Source organism: Tachypleus tridentatus, chromosome 6 (genome assembly GCF_004210375.1).
Source record: "Tachypleus tridentatus isolate NWPU-2018 chromosome 6, ASM421037v1, whole genome shotgun sequence".
Classification (NCBI taxonomy): Eukaryota; Metazoa; Arthropoda; class Merostomata; order Xiphosura; family Limulidae; genus Tachypleus; species Tachypleus tridentatus.
In genome coordinates, this window is record NC_134830.1 from 111722420 (window position 1) to 111739759 (window position 17340).

Here is a 17340-nt window from a genome sequence, read left to right on the forward strand (position 1 = left end):
GGATGGTAGGAAGCAATCAGTGCTTTAATGCCATCCAGATTAAAATGTAAACCTCAACAGTTCCATTGTATCAAGCTGGCTATTTTTATTAATGTGTAGGCAAATTGGGTGGAGAGTCCTTCTGTTTACAACCATGTCTTTTTCTTTATTCTCTTTATTCGAGGTAGGTCTTTTGACCTTCATGGATCAAGCCCTAGGTTTATTGGGCAGGTCTTTGTTGTTGGAAGGGGATTCCAGTGACTAAGGATGTGAACAAATGATTGTTTTGCATCTTGGGGTGGGAGAAGAAGATGTTTCCAAGGAAATGCCTGTACCCAGAACCAAAGGATGTGGATCTTGGGGTTTGTTGGAAACTATGTAAGGGACAGAGATGGGTGTAGAAGTTGATTTGTCAACTTTTTTAAACACAGATGTCAAAAGGTTTTTCATTTGTTTTGAGAACGATTCTTTTAGAGGCACAGACAGATCTGTCTGCACTCCCACTGTAGTTGTGGAACAAAGTGCAACAGCATATGTCTGAGATGAAGTGGTGGACTGCAACTTTCGAGCCTCAGGGTATGCAATGTTTTGAATTGTTTTCAAATGCTGCACCTCTTTTTCTTCCAACCATATAGTGCAAGAAAGAAAGTAGGATGGATGAGAGCCATTGCAATTGATGCAATGAGGATCCGTTTCATACTCATAGGCATCATGGTCATTGCCACCACAATGAGCACACGTCAAGGAACAACAACATTATGTCTTCGAGTGATCGAACTGCTAACGCTGTAAACATCTGAAAGGGTTTGGAATGTATGGCTGTACCTTGCAATTAAGATAACCTGTCTTGATGGTGGCAGGTGGATGTGATGATGTTAATGTCAGAATGAGGACTGGTCAGCATCATAATTCCATCTTTGTGAGTGGAGATACGCTTCACTGCAGCAACTCCTTGGGTGTAGAAACCAGAAAGAAACTCTGCCTCAGGGGATGTTCTTGAAACCCCTCTCAACAATAACTCCTTCATGATGAATTTATAGTAGCATGAAGCATAACCTCAATTGGTATATCCCAAATCGGCTTTGCATGCAAGAGGAGTTCATTGTGTTGAGATGTGGATGTTTCCACCAATATGTCACCAGAGCTAAGCTTCTCTACTGACTTTGGAAAACCAGCAAGTCCTTCTAGTCCCTTCTGAGTGAAGAAGGGAGATATCTGCCCCAAAGGTTGTCTGAAAATGAGGTACAGGTGTTACAAATGTTGAAGATTGCTCTCAGAATCTTCAAGATGTTGTCATTTACCTACGAACTGTTTTTTCACTATTTTATTTAAGATTTTATTTGGAGGGTACATAAAAAATATTTTGCTGTCCACTGACCCTACCTACCATGGAGCCCTATGAGGGGATGCACTACAATGCCAAACAAGAATGCTGCAGCAACGTCAGGGTTTTGTGAGCACTATACCCAAACACCAGCATCAATGTCCACAACACCTGTTGAGAACATCCAACAATGGTAGTTGGTTGACCCTAGACCAAGTGGACCAGCTGACTGACCCTAGGGGGGGAGGCACCCCAAGATTGCCTGTCTACAGGAAATCAAGACCAAAGTGGTGTGTTAGAGTTGGACCCCTCAACCACCAGGATCCTCTCCTCCCCTTCATGGGTCACCACACACAGCAAACACATGGGCAGATGTTTAGATTCCAGAGGAGGTAAACTGAAAGAAGAACCTTCCCTGGGAGGTCCCCTCACCACGTACAGGAATTCACACCAAGGGAATCAGTATCTGATGGTGTTTTTGCTGGCATATTATTTTGTAAATATATCGTGTCACCTCAGCAGAAAAACTACACCAAAACATCACACTACATTCTCCATGCTTCATGGTAGGTGATACTTATTGAGATGAATGTCTTTCATGTTTCTTCTGCCAGATGTACAACCTACACTTTCAACCAGATATTTCAAACTTGGACTCATCCATCCATAATACCCTTTTCCAATCATCAGCAGTCCAGTTTTGTATTTTTTAACATATTTCAGTCTTTTGACAATATTTGGAAATTAAAATAAAGGTTTTTAATTGCTACATGACAAAATATTCCATTCTCATTGAGTATTCTTGATACTGTAGAACTCAACACTTCTGTAATTTTTACATGATAGTTCATCTCAAGTTTAAGATCAATGGCAGTCTTCATTCTCTCCCAAAGGCCAGATAAACAAAGATATTTAACATCAGTATAATTAAGTTTAGGTGTTCTGCCTCTTTCTCTCCTATTTCAAATTTATCTGTCTTGGTCTCATGATCCAGAGCATATTCAACAGTGCTTGAGGGAACATTTCAAATTCATAGCAACTTGTTGGAGAGTCAAACCATCATCATGTAAATCTTTTATGCAAACTCTATTGACAATTCTCTATGTTTATTTGGACCCTGACATGACAACAAAACTTAATATGCAGTGTTTTTACAAAGATTTATTAGTGGAGTGCTATTAAGTTGATTTCTTATATATACTGGTACTATATGCTGTCTCCTTTCTAGCTTCTTTCTATATAGTTAAGGCACTGCATGGAGTACCAAGATGATTATTTCAGACCCTAAGTTTGATCAGTATGTTCATTCAAGCAAAATCATTATGACATGCCATTGGTACAAGTATATGGAAATTCTAAATAATAATAATACATATTTTCACCTTAGCTAATTCAGTTGCAAACAGGCATTAGTGAAACATTACCATAGTGTTGAAATTTACATTCTGTAATGGCACAGAAGAATTATCCCCACAAAATGAAAAAAATGACAAAATTATATCTCTTGTATGTTAGAGTAAGACTAATAGTAAAGAAAGGAGAAAAGGAAGAAGTTATTCCATCAAAGCATTGTTTTAAAGTAATTGAATCAGCCTGAGAGCACTTTTAAAAAGAGGAACAGAGACAATTTTAAAGAAAGAAGACCAAACAGTCACTAGAAAAGTAGCATATGATTGTGATAACTCATGTCACAATTGTAAGTGAATTATACACAGAATAATAGTGTGATAGAAATTATGAAATGTAGTTTGGCTTGCCAACTGAAATTCTAAACTAATTGAATAGGCCAAATCAGACATTTTGACAAGAAAAAAAGAACCATATAATGTTCATGATATCCATACAACCACTATAGCATAAAGAATTTGTTGTGCAAACATTAAACTAGTTTTGAATACATATATTATTTTGAACGCAAATGGAGAGCATGCTGTTTATTTATTGTTGAATTTATCACCACTAAGTCACACACCTACTGTGGAAGAACCTTAAGCCCCATCACAATACAGTATATATTTATACTATTAAGAGGTACAAGTAAAAGCTTTTAACTGGTAATTAGCAAACATAATACAACCTTTTAACATCTGGCATATATCATGATTCAGCTCAATATTTATTTAAAGTTTAAAGATTTAATTCTCTACCACCATTATTCATGAACAAAACAAAGATTTCTTACCTCACTTGAGTTTTACAAAGCCTACCCTTTTAAAACTAAATTCCTAGTAGCTTCAAGGTACTTTGCAGTTATTGTTGCATTTGGAATATAATAATAATAATGATCACACATAAAACATAATTTGCAACCAAACAATTTAGGAGGTACCAGTAATGTAACAAATGAAGGTCAAATGACTTAAGTAGCCTTTTTCTTCAAAAACAAATTCAGGTGATAACCATGATAAAACCTAACAAATCAGTTAGTTTGAATCAGGGCTTGTTTATGATGATTCTGAGTTGGAATGCATTCAGATCTCCCCTCACGTATGTATAATAATGATGTTCAGTTTAGTCATGTTTTAAGGCACAATAGATTCCTTCAACTTTTTTTCCCCCTCTTTGTTGTGGATTACAAAAATCATGAAAAAAAAGTAACAGAAGTTTTAAAACTGAACATGAAGATGTACAATAAATCCCTAATGATTGAAAGATTCAGATTGACAAGAAATATCATGAAATCAGAAGAACTGGGAAAATGACAAATCCTGTGAATAAGTCTAGTACTTGAAGAATATAATATATATATTATATAACAATCATATTCGTGAGGTTATAAACCTTAATTTATATTATTTCTCTTTCATGAAAATATAAACCACCCTAACTTTCATTTGATTCACCTGTGAGCTCACTTCTAAATGTGGTTTGTCTTCTTCAATTTTACCCATATTACATAAAAAAATCCCACTAGCTGAAAATAACTGTCACTGAAGCAGCTCACACCGCTTGAAACTACTGATTTCAGTTGATCTTGATACAGATTTGTTACATAATGTGAAAGGCTACATGTTTTACTTAAAACATTATACATAAACACTTTTCTAAAAAAAATCATCTTCAAAATTATTAATTGACTGAAATGTGTTTGTGTATAATGTTATAAGTGAAACATATAGCCTTTCACATTATGTAACAAAATCTGTATCAAGATTAACAATTTATAAAGTGAATAAACAAACAATTTCATTCTACTTACAGAAGACACTCAATGTAATCAATTTTACCACAGGCTTCACCTGATGTTTTCCAAATATTTATAATTTATTTCAGTTAATACACCCTGAATTTCAAAAACATTCTTAGAAATTTATAATTTATTTCAGTTAATACACCCTGAATTTCAAAAACATTCTTAGAAATTGATGGAATAAATAATCAAATTACTTCAAATGTCAGTTTGTTTTGTTCCTTGTCAGCAAATGACCACATGTGACCAACAACATTACACAGGTAATCCTCCACAAACGTGATGGTTGGGGTAAATCTCCGCCAAACAGCTTCTCTGTTTAGATCTGGTTGTTTATTTGCATCATAGCTAGAATGAATAGAAAATTAGGCACCATTATTTAATATCTCTTGCTATTTGTGTAAAGGCTTGTCACAATAGTGCAAAACTTCTGACAAATACACCTAAAAACTACAGTATGTATTAACACAGCCATTTAAAATGACCTCCCCATAATAGTACCTCACTGATCAAAGAAGCATTAAATAATATTCAAAAGATAATGTTAAGAAAAATTTGAGTTCATAACACATAAAAGCTACTAAACTACTAACATAAATCCTTTCTATATTATAATTTTAACAGACTAAGTAGTTTCTTGTACTGTGGCATGGAAAACAACCTGTATTGTAAAACCTAAATGTTCAGCTAGTGAAATATGGGACAATCTAACTTTTATGGCATGTTTCAACAGACACGAAAATAAGCACTGGTGTTTTATCAGTGTATGTGTGCACAAACAACTGCATAATGGATAACTAACACATAACTGTTTAAGGTATACAACATGCATTTTCAAACAAGCTTAAACATTTTTCACAACCAGATTGAATTTTTGGTTCAAGTGGAATAAAAATGTACAGATTTTCTACTCAGACTATATACTAATATTAATGTGACAATGCACATAACATACTCTGTGCATAGTAACAAAATATTTGTATGTGTAAAAGACCTGTAAGAGATTTTTTGCAACATTCTTCATACACCAGAAGGTACCATAAAAATACAGTTAAAGGGTATGTGCTTATCAAACATGCTGTTGGCATGAACATGTTTTGTCATCACTATAGAAAAACTATACACTGGGTAGGTGAAACAAAGAAAAAGTGTCATTGGCCACTATTCAGTTCTTCACATTGTATAGTCACACAATAGCAGATATAATAAGTAAAATTAGCATTCCAATAATTGTTCGATCTCAAAATCTAAGTTCAAGGGAGGTCCACTTCAATCTACACCTTGATATGTGTTTGGTACTTTTCATTATAATATAGGTCCAGCTTATCTCTCTTTGGTTGACTTGTGTTCAGGGTTACTGATGAGGAGTGGAATTCTCCAGAACTGATAAAACCCAATAACACACACCAATCAAATTGGAGATTAAATTGTACCTCTCTTGAGCTTAGACTTTGAATTTGAACAATTTTTAGAATACTAAGTTTATTTACAATTGTATATTTTACACCAAGTCCATTGCAAAAGGATTAAATCACATAGTTAACAAAATAGTGTAAAATACACAAATTTGTATATACATATGGACACAGTAAGTATTTATATTATAATATTAAATGCTGTACATATACCATCATAAAATCTGGTTGACTTTTCGTAAAGACTGTGAGTATTGTACATAAAAAATCAGATTTCTTTATGAAGTACTTTTATTGAAATTTGTAAATATATTGAGTGTTTCACTGCGAGTCTGAATAAGAAGTGAGTGTCGTATTATGGTTAAAACGTTTTTTTCAATAAAACTTTCTATTTTGTTTGTTATTTTCTTTGCCCTAACTATATTGGTCACTTTGACCACTCTCCTAACTACCAAAAAAAAATAGGAAATACAAATTATGCTTTTTTCATTCTAGAAGACTACAGATTATAACATGAAAGGGCAAATGTTTGGTCTAAATAGCTTAAATCTCATAACATTATACATTTATATATATTTATTACATTGAACTTCCAGTCATGCCTGACTGACATTGCACAGGTTCCATTAAAACAATGCAGATACATTCATGTTACCATATCCAAGAATATAAAACTGGCCTTTACAAAGTGACCTGTCTTGACTGTGTTTTAGTGTACAATACAACCAAATTTAATTTTAAAATAAATAATATACACATACATTATTAATATTTACAAATAAATTCTTAAAGTTAATTTTCCTAAAATACAGAATAGTAAATAAAGAAGTAAAAGAAACTACTATCTCTCCTGATTATAAACTTTGTACTCATTTGCTGCTTGTAAGTGGTGGCTAAGCCTATCCAATTTCACATGTGAATGATGTGAAACAAATTATTTTTTTGGTTTTTATATACCCATTTGGAGTAACCAAAACTCATAAATTACTACATCAATACTAAAAAATTTCACTATAACTAACTACAGGAACTAACCTGTATTTTGGTTTAAATACATATAAAGTTTTGAGCCATTTAAAGACTCCACTTACAAGCTTGAGATCTTGGATCAAATAATATATCTTATGTCACAATATTTCAAAATGGCTGAGAAAACCACTAAAAGGACATTCTAAGCTTTCAAGTGTTTCCAAATATGGAAAGAGTTGGATGGGACCAGTGTGTGTGGTTTGGAACATGAGTGATACATTAGCATATTGAAAAGACAGGAGGTTCTTATATTATATTCTAGTTTGTCAATATCAGTAATTTGAGTTCCTAATTTGTGCAAAACAATATAATTTCTACTTGGACATTACAAACATATAATATGAACTAATGCTTTATTCAATATACCATGTGAAACACAAAAAATTAATATTTAGGTGTGTTCTTTTAATATTCACTCTTAAATTAAGAAGTTAACTAATATATAACACTAAAATTTGATACCAAACTTATTGAATAAATTCATAAAATAGTAGTTCAATAAAATTTTGAATAAAAGTCAACAAACATGATGACATGAACTTCGACCTGTGGTTTAATAACACCGAATTAGTTTCCTCAGAAAGGTTAAAAACCTATCACACAATATTTCACATGAAACAAAACTTGTAAATTGTAGCTCCTAACCTTGAACGTACTACACATTAACCTAATACTTATGATACTTACTCCTGAATTGACAATTTACGTGGAATGTCTGACCACAATCGTGCATACTTCACTGGAGTAATCTGTTCCTGAGGATCACGATCAACATGCATGTGAAGCATGAGACGAGCAAAGGCTGCACGCAGATCAAATGGCAGGGCTTCATCTGCCATACATCTGAGCAGTGTGTAAAAATTAAAACACCATGCGTATAATTTAAAATAAGTCATCTATGAACCTAATACAATAACTATCTATTCCTTAACACACACATGTATATGTATATACAAGATAATCATTTGAGCTCCCACAATTGTCTATACCTTTATGTCACCATTTTAATTTAGAAACACAAGTTCAACAGCAAATGAAATCACTTAAATCCAAATCAAAAATAAATTCCATATATTGTTTTAGATCTGAATCAATAAAACATTTATTAGTAAAATAATGATAAATATAGACAGTAGATTCCAAGATATAATTATATAGTGTAATATTTAGATTTTTTTTTCCACTGAAATTTATTTTTTAAACACATTGCTACATCCTCAAAGAAATTAAGTTAAAATCGTTTTAATATACTAAAGTATCTTTTTGTGGCTTTCAGATTTGAGATAGAGCTTTTGTTTTAACTATATATTAAAACAAACTGTCTTTAAAGTATGTGTATTACTCCCAACATACAAAAAATGTATATTACACTACGTAACACAAATTTTGTTCCTGGATAGTACGTGTTATTTCTTAATTGTTTGTGTTGTAAAAGTACAGAAAATGGCCATTATTCCCTTCAAGCTTTGCTTTTGTGACCTAGATAATGAAATTTAAAAATTAACCTATTTTCTATGTAAAAATGGGCAAATTTGCACATTTTCATTTACACAAGGTCTGAATAAAACAACATATGAATCAAGATGTACATGTATTTATACTAAAGTTATACTAAAATGTTTAGAAGTGAGTAGTTTTTTGAGATTTGCAACTGTAATGTATGCTCCCATGTCCTCCTTGAATTTATCAAAATGAGCATCAAGGATATGGACTTTCAGAGACATCCTACAGCCCATTTTACCACAGTTCTTCACCAGAGCTTCAACCAATTCCATATAATTTTTGGCCTTGTGACTTGCCCAAAAAGCCCCAAACCACTGTGACAAAGCTACCCCAAGCTTTTTTTTTTCTCTCCTACTGAGCTTCTTGGGAAATTCTGTGCACTTCATGATCTTCTTTATTTATGGTCCAACAAAGACACCAGCTTTGACCTTTGCCTCAGACAGCTTAGGGAATAAGTCTCGAAAGTACTTGAAAGGTTGCAGACTCCTTATCAAGAGCTGTGACAAAGTGTTTCATAAGACCCAATTTTATGTGCAATGGTGGGAACAACACCTTCTGGAGGTCCACTAGCAGCTTACACTTGACATTGTGCCTCCCCACAAAAAACCCGATCCATTGTGGCCAGTGCTTTCTGTTGTAGTGCACTGCAGTGTCCCTGCTGTCCCAAAGGCAAAGATTACAGGGAAACTTGGTAAAGCCTCCTTGGAGACCCATCAAGAATACCACCATTTTGAAGTCTTCGATAACCTCCCAGCCATACTCATCTTACTTCAGGGCTTGACGCTGTTGTATTCCTCTTTGAGGTGCACCGAATGAGTCAGGGGAAGAGACAGATACTTATTCCCATTATGAAGCAGCACAGCTTTGAGGCCTCTGGATGAGCTATCAATGAAGATGCACCACTCATTCGGGTTACAGGTAATTCCAATTGCCTTACACAGACCGGATACATTTTTTTGCTCTTGTCTTGATAAATTGGCCACATACAAAGCAAGATGCATCTGGAGAATGCTTGCAACTTCTTGTTGCCATCTCTGATAAAATCAGATAGGTCTATGTGTTCAATTAGGCAGCTAGAACTAAACTGAAATGGTGAGTGATGAGCTCCTGTATATATATATATATTACTGTGAAAAGTTCTAGAAAATTCTAAAAGGTTCTCAAAATCTCTTGAAAGTTCTACAACATTCTAGAAAGTTCTTAAAAAATTTTCTAAGTTCGAGAAAATTCTCTATCAACTACTCAGCACTGAATCTACCTGGAATGTTCTGGAAAATGGGTAAATTTGAAAATTGCATTACCCAGGTCACAAAAGGAAAGTTTGAGGAGAAAAATAGGTCTTTTCCATTCACTTTAGGCATAAGAAATTGGGAAATAACACTTTCTGCCTAGAAACAAGAAAAAGTAAAAATTTTGTTACATAGTGTTATTTATTTGTTCCTTTGATGATTGTAGTGCAAAAGTACCTGAGGCCTATCTCTGATTTTGAAATAAAAACTAGAGGGAAGGCAGATAGTCAACACATCACACCAAGAATTTTTGTCAATTTTAGTTTGTTTGTTTGTTAAGCATAAAGTTATGTAGTGGATTGTCTATGCTCTGCCCACTTGATGTATCAAAACCTAATTCCTAGTGGCATCTTTATCATCACTCTTATAATGATCCACAGTTCCAAGATGTATATGATTATGCAGCATGATTATATGTATTTTTAAGTAATAACTGGTGCAAATCACAGAAGTTCATATAGAAAATGTACTCCATTAACCACCAGGTCATGCTTGTCTCTATTATTTATTTCCCACAATCTAAACTCTAATGTTTGTAGCATTTATAAAAAGCCATAGCTTCAAATTCACATACTTTATCATTATAATAGTTCTTTAAGGCCCAGAAATGAATAATAAAGGAAATAAGAAAACAACTTACTTTTGAATTAAATCAATATCTAATTGGGCTGACAAGTTGTTTATAGCTAAATACTGTCTATCAAGACACATTCCAGAGAACAGATCCAGCTGATGTCTTAAAAACAAGACAAAACCAATTGTTAACACAAAATCACAAGCACGTTTTTACTTATAAGGTATGAACATGGTACAAGAAAACAAGAAACAAAACACACTGTCCAGAACTTCCTCACATTTGTAATTTTCATCAATTAGCACTTTATTCAAAATTTGTAAAAGAAATCTGTGTGTGTGTGTATACACATGAATTATTACTATGAAATATTTAATCTAAAGATTTATAATATAGATACTGTTTATTTAGTAAATTAATAGTTCTCTAAGAATATTTGTATCAGTCAGTACCCTGTGCAAGTCAAGTTTCAAATGAAATACTACTGTCACTACATTAAGTCTTATGGTTATATAATTCAAGAAGTAATTGCCTAACCTGTAGTAATCCAAAATATTTTTGTCATCTTTGTTTCCATCAGTAACTCCAGCAGCCAACTCTCTGATGCTCCTACTCTCATTCTCATTGTCCCAAAACAATACCACATTCTCTTCTTCCTCAAGAGTAAGTAATGATTCAACATGGCCATCAGAGCGTGGAATATTCACTTCCACTTCCATCTGTGTCCTTACCATTCTACACAGTTTATATGATTCAATATTACCAAGATCATATAACACTTTTTTTATAATAAATTTTGATAAAACTGCAGAAAAACAATTTGATAAAATGGTTGTTTAAAATACTTTCATAATTTGTAGAATTACTTATACCCAACGCTGATTACAATAATGCAAAATGTCAATTTTTTTTTCTGAAATGTATATTAGTTTTATGTCAGAAAGTTTAGATTTTAAGAGAAATAGAGAAAATACAATAATGTTTTTAAAACAGTTTTCAAAGTTTGTGGTACTCTTACCTGGTCTGGATAAGAATATCTGAATTTTTGGGACTTAGCACTGACTTACAGATGAGTTCCTGTGTGACTGGAATAGCTACTTTTTTGGATATACACAGATCTGACAGATAATCCAAAAATCTGCATAATTGAATAATAAAGATGCTTTACTAACCTCACACAGATTATTCAATCATATTAAAATATACTTAATTATCAACAGTGCTTTAATTTGCTCAGAATCTCGCCAAGCCAGAACACATTTAAAAACCCATGTTTTTCAGATGATACAGTATTATGACTCACAACTTGCTTTATTTCTACATTATATTTTGTTGATTAGTTTCAAATTTGTAATAACCTTTCCATTCACTGAGCTGATATAAATAAATAAATAAAAAATTTATTGATATGTAGTTTATCAAAAATATAACTTACATTTTTTTTTATTACCAGATAGACTGATTTACAGAATAATGCAGACAATTAAATAATAAAAAACTAAAATATTATGTTATGCAGCACAAACACACACACCTGAAAATAACCCAAACTACTTTAGCAGGAATGAGAAGAGGTCAAGCTGAAAAACCTGGAAGTTTATGACATGCACAATTAAGTCCATAATCTACCATAATCTGGGGGAAAGGGTCAAGAAGGTTAAAAAATGGGTTATTTTTAAAGTAAACTTAGAGCTTACTATCTTAATATTTAGATCTTCATGCAGAATTAATATTAAAATTACTGCTTCAGTACTATGCATCTCTTACATCCATGCACTAATAACAGTAGAAAAAATAATATTTTTCAAGGACAGTATTCTTTCTCTTTTGGGTTTCTCCAGATAAGAACTATTATTTAATAAAGAACCTTTGATAAGCTCATTTAATTTGTGGTAATTTGCCTTCCTCAACTTTTAGTATCATTTTCAACTTCAAAATAAATGCATCAACAATAAATAATGTGTGTGCTAGTTTTAATATGGTGGCAGTATATCAAGAAGAGCCTAGCCTGTCATTGGTCAAGCAAGCATTTAGACTTGGTGTTTACTTCTAGGACTTGTAACAAAGGTTTTCCATAGCATGTGTGAGAGAACTGTGCATTCAACTGTCAACTCAATCCTGAGATTGAAAATATTTCCTCATTATATTTGTGTCAATTTCAAGTAGCATGTCTTAAAATGCATGAAACAGCTGACTGGTTGGGAATTCTCACCCCTGATTTAAATGTTTGTTTTGCTCATAACAAAAATTATAACACACCACATGACTAAAAACTATACTAAAATATGTTGGCCAGACTGACTGACCACATAACATCACCTGCATGAGGTTGTGGAATTTTTCTAGTATTTTTTAGAAATATATAAGTATGTAGTAAATCTAATCAGATGTCAAAAGCAATATAACAAAAAGTTAGTTACAGGAATAATTACAACTAAATTTCAGATATTTGAGAACATTATAGACAGAAGAAATAACAAGCACAAAATACCTGCTTTCCTTATTCTTTCGCACCAAACTTACAAAAGTTTCAATTTCTGATGCTGTAATGTGTTTTTCCAAAAGTTTTCGGTTACTATGTAATAAGGCTGTAATGGTATCTTCAGCTAACACATCATATCCTATCTGTTTCTGCATAAAGCCAAACCAATTGGCAATATACTCCTGAAAGTAAAGAAGAAAATTATATATTTTTTAGTCTTTCACATAGTGTTCCAACAAACCAACCATTTATCTAATATAAATGTAAAACACAACCACACCCATGTTTATATTACTGTACTAATCCTTATAATATTTCAAAGTACATGTTGTAGATAAATTATGATACCAATTTCTTCTTCAAAGGTGTCTTATAATTTTATACAAGCTCAAAGTTCTTTTCTGGATATGGTTTGAATTGTTATTTCCTTGCAAGAAAAACTAATATTGGATTTAAGGTTATAGTCTTCAGAATGTACAACTATGTAAAGAATCACTTCTTTTAGTACCAAGGTTTTTCTTTATTTTTCAAAGGAATTACTTTTTGGCTAGTAGCAGTAAAATGCATACTTTAAGCATATTAAACATGGCAGTGAAACACGTTATATTCAAGCAAAAACCTTTAATTACACTTTCCTGTTATATACAAGTACTTTTCAAATTTACACTTTCACTACAGGTATCTTTTTCCATGCATGCATGAGGTTTTAGTGAGTTACTTTCAAAACTTAACTGAAGTACTTTATTATCATGGTATATAAATAAACTTTGCACAAAAACATAACTAATAATTTACATTTTAATACTATATAAAATTTAAATTTTTAATTTTATAAGGCAATATTAAAAGGAAAAATCCTCAATTTCCTCTAGTATGAGAATTATAGGATTTGCTTTCTATGTCATTGCTCTTTTCTAATTTATTTATCACAAGAGGTATAGAATTTAACATAAACTACTTATTAAAATGTTGTCTTTGCTCAGGCAAATAATAAATTTTATAGCCTTCAATCACATTTCTTTATGAAGCCATAAAACCAGATCCACTTCCCATGTCTACCTATTATGTCCTTTCTTTCACAAATGCCAAAAATTATTTCTGACACTTAACGCTATATTGTTTATAACCAACAGAAATATAAAGTTTTAAACGTTCTAATGGCATATATATTACATTATTTTCTTTAGAAAAAGTTACCTATTTTGTTTCTAGTTTAAACTTTATTTCCATGGGAAGCATATCAACATGCTTAGCTGAATTTTTAACAGCTCTTGTTGTATAGTTAGTAAGCTATAAAAGTTGTGATAGTTATGGGATATCATCTTATTTGCATGTTACTATTCTGTGTTCTTTGGTGCATTATTTAATTAAATGAATAATTATTCAGTGCAAGAGTACCATTAGTATAGAAAAGTTTAATCAACAGTCAATAGTAAAAAAATATTCTTTATTTATTATAAAACATAAAAATTATAAACTTTTTTAAGTTAGATAAGGTGAAAACAGGTTAAATAAATAACAATAACAAATTTTTTTCACAAGGTACACTCACAAACAACTCATGAGTAGCCTAACTGTGATGTAATTCAATAGGATAACTGACTACACATTCAACAAATGATTTATAATGTAGGTGGCAGAGATATTAATTAAGACGATTTAAAGATTAATAAAATTTAGGTATAAACTGTTACAAGTTTGAAGCTATTTTGGATAAACAAATGCAATTATTTGTTACAATCTGAAATCACTATAGAAAGAAAAAAGGATTATTTAGATTTCTTGGTGGTTACAAGATCAGTCAAATTTAGACCAGCCTTGCATAGAGTCAAGATAAAGAAAACATCTAGTGAAAAAAAAAACTTGAAATTTATTTGGGAGGTTTTGGAGATTATACATATGAAATGCGAGACTTTTCATATGAAGAAAAATATTTTTAATCTTAACAATAAAATTAGATTTCTTGGTGGTTACAAGATCAGTCAAATTTAGACCAGCCTTGCATAGAGTCAAGATAAAGAAAACATCTACTGAAAAAAAACAACTTAAAATATATTTGGGAGGTTTTGGAGATTATACATATGAAATGCGAGACTTTTCATATGAAGAAAAATATTTTTAATCTTAACAATAAAATTATATTTCTTGGTGGTTACAAGATCAGTCAAATTTAGACCAGCCTTGCATAGAGTCAAGATAAAGAAAACATCTACTGAAAAAAAAAACTTGAAATTTATTTGGGAGGTTTTGGAGATTATACATATGAAATGCGAGACTTTTCATATGAAGAAAAATATTTTTAATCTTAACAATAAAATTACGTTTCACTCAGAGTAGTCAACATTAACTCCATACATCCATGGAGAAATTTTTAATGAAAATATTTCATTAAAAAATCCTTTTTTTTTTCTCCAAATGACTCTTAAGTATTACTGAAAGCTTGCAAAATTTAATGAAGATGCATAAAAATTATTAGAAATTATAGTATGGAAACTATAAAGGTCAAGAAGGGGTTGCAAACTTGGCTGGTTTGAACTAGCTCACAGCAAGAGAGTTAACAGAATGAAGCATATAATTATCCAAACACACAAAGAAAATACAAAAATAAAGCATACAAGTTGTACAATGCACTAGTATTTTACGCTTGAGCCCTTTGCTGTACACAGTCCATTATATCTTGTTTCTATCCTGCTATACAATTTATTGATGTGCAATTGTGAAGTGCTGTTAACAAATGACCTACACAATTTCCACAATCCAGCCAAGATTATTAATCACATTTCAAATGGATCTTTCAGTTTTAACCTAAGCCCATACAACATCAAAGGGACATTAAATCTGGAAATTTGAGCAAGCTAACTCAAAGTTGGGAGTGATATATCAGCCTCATTACTGTCAAGGTATCACTTTACCATATTTGCCATATTGCATCACTGTCTTGTAACAAGGTAAATCTCTGCCTAACAAGTTATGTTTATGAAAAATTATGTAATGGATCAAATCTGCTGTTACTTATCAGCAATCAGGATGCCATCAATTGTGTGTAAATCATCAGCACCACTAGCTAAAAAAATAACACCACACATGTACCAATTCCCACCATGTGTCACTGCAGGTGTTGAATAATATTCTTTTGCTTCTGAAAAGTTAATTTTTTATTGATTAATGCCTAACAATGTGAATTTTGATCTATCCATAAATATTTCCAACTTTTCTCACTTCAACTGTTAAGTTTCTTAACTCTTCTCAGTAATAGTTTTTTGAGGAGGTACACATCCATTATAAGAACTTTCTACGAACTAATATGTATCTTACTGTTCTAGAGATAACATTCACACCTATAATTACAGAAATGCCATTAACAAAATCTGTACTCAAATATAATCTGTGTCATAAAAACACCCGAGATACATAAACATCACTTATGCAGAATTTTCATACTTTACCTTAGTGACTTCTGTAACTAACAGTGTCATTGTTTCATATATCATTTCTAGAGCTTTGATAATGGTCCTCCTGATAGCTGAAATCTTGTTGCAATTTTTCACACTTGAGCATCATTAACTGGCCAAAACTTTGATTTCAACATATTTGGAGCCATAAATGGATTCACACTACTACTGGGCATAGTATGATTGCCTATACTTTTAATGGCTTTATACTGGTATCATACTTTCTGATGAAATGAATTACAAATAATCACACTGTACTCTAGTGTAATTCATTTTTGCACGATAAAGGACTGGCATTTCTATAGAACTTGCTTTTCATACCTTTTCCCTCACCATTTCCATAATTATTTTCCAATACCTATACATATATATGAGTTAGATAACAAAATGGTAAATTTTATGGCTCATCTTCACATATAATAAAACTACCAACAATTACTTGTCACATTAATAAGATCTCTTGGCATGATATCAGGCACTTGACTCATAATCTGAGGGTCGAAAGTTTGAATCCCCATCACACCAGACATGCCATGGTGGCATTATAATGTGATGGTCAATCCCACTATTCATTAGTAAAAAAGTATCCCAAGAGTTGGCAGTGGGTGGTGATATCTAGCTGCCTTCCCTCTAGTCTTACACTGCTAAATTATGGATGGCTAGCATAGATAGCCCTCATGTAGCTTTGCACGAAATTCAAAAAGCAAACAAACATGTGATTTCCAGTTATTCTCGAGTTTTCTGAATAATCCATATAATTCTGGTCATTTTAATTTAAAACAGATATGTGACTTTAATAAAATTCCAATTAAACTTACATCAGCATGCATATTCCCAGCATATACATCTATAATGATGTATTTCTCTCTTGTAACTAACTAAAATTCCTCTTAAGTAAAATCAATATTTAAGATGTTTACAATCACTGATGTTCAACATTCTACCTGGTTCTTTCTGTAGTCTTGCTGTGAAAGACGCAAAATTCGGTAGCAGAGTCTACAAATATGTTTAAAAGGGGCATGCCGTGGATCCCCTAGTTCTTCAATACGGAGCATAGGACCATCTCCACAGTCAATAAATGGTGCTTGTAGAAGCTTAAAGAG

General features: G+C 32.1%; 1 protein-coding gene across 9 annotated transcripts in view; it reads right to left on the reverse strand.

Moving 5' to 3' along the window:
• The window catches only part of Itpr (Inositol 1,4,5,-trisphosphate receptor), a 123351-nt gene that overhangs the window by 80460 nt on the left and 25551 nt on the right, over window positions 1-17340 (reverse strand). For all 9 annotated transcript variants that reach the window (XM_076506977.1, XM_076506976.1, XM_076506980.1 and 6 more), the window contains 7 exons: window positions 17182-17340; window positions 12795-12967; window positions 11322-11441; window positions 10841-11038; window positions 10370-10465; window positions 7625-7780; window positions 4691-4841 (listed from right to left, as the gene is read on the reverse strand). In XM_076506977.1, the coding sequence (XP_076363092.1) occupies window positions 4691-4841; window positions 7625-7780; window positions 10370-10465; window positions 10841-11038; window positions 11322-11441; window positions 12795-12967; window positions 17182-17340 (1053 nt within the window). The remainder of the gene's footprint in view (window positions 1-4690; window positions 4842-7624; window positions 7781-10369; window positions 10466-10840; window positions 11039-11321; window positions 11442-12794; window positions 12968-17181) is intronic.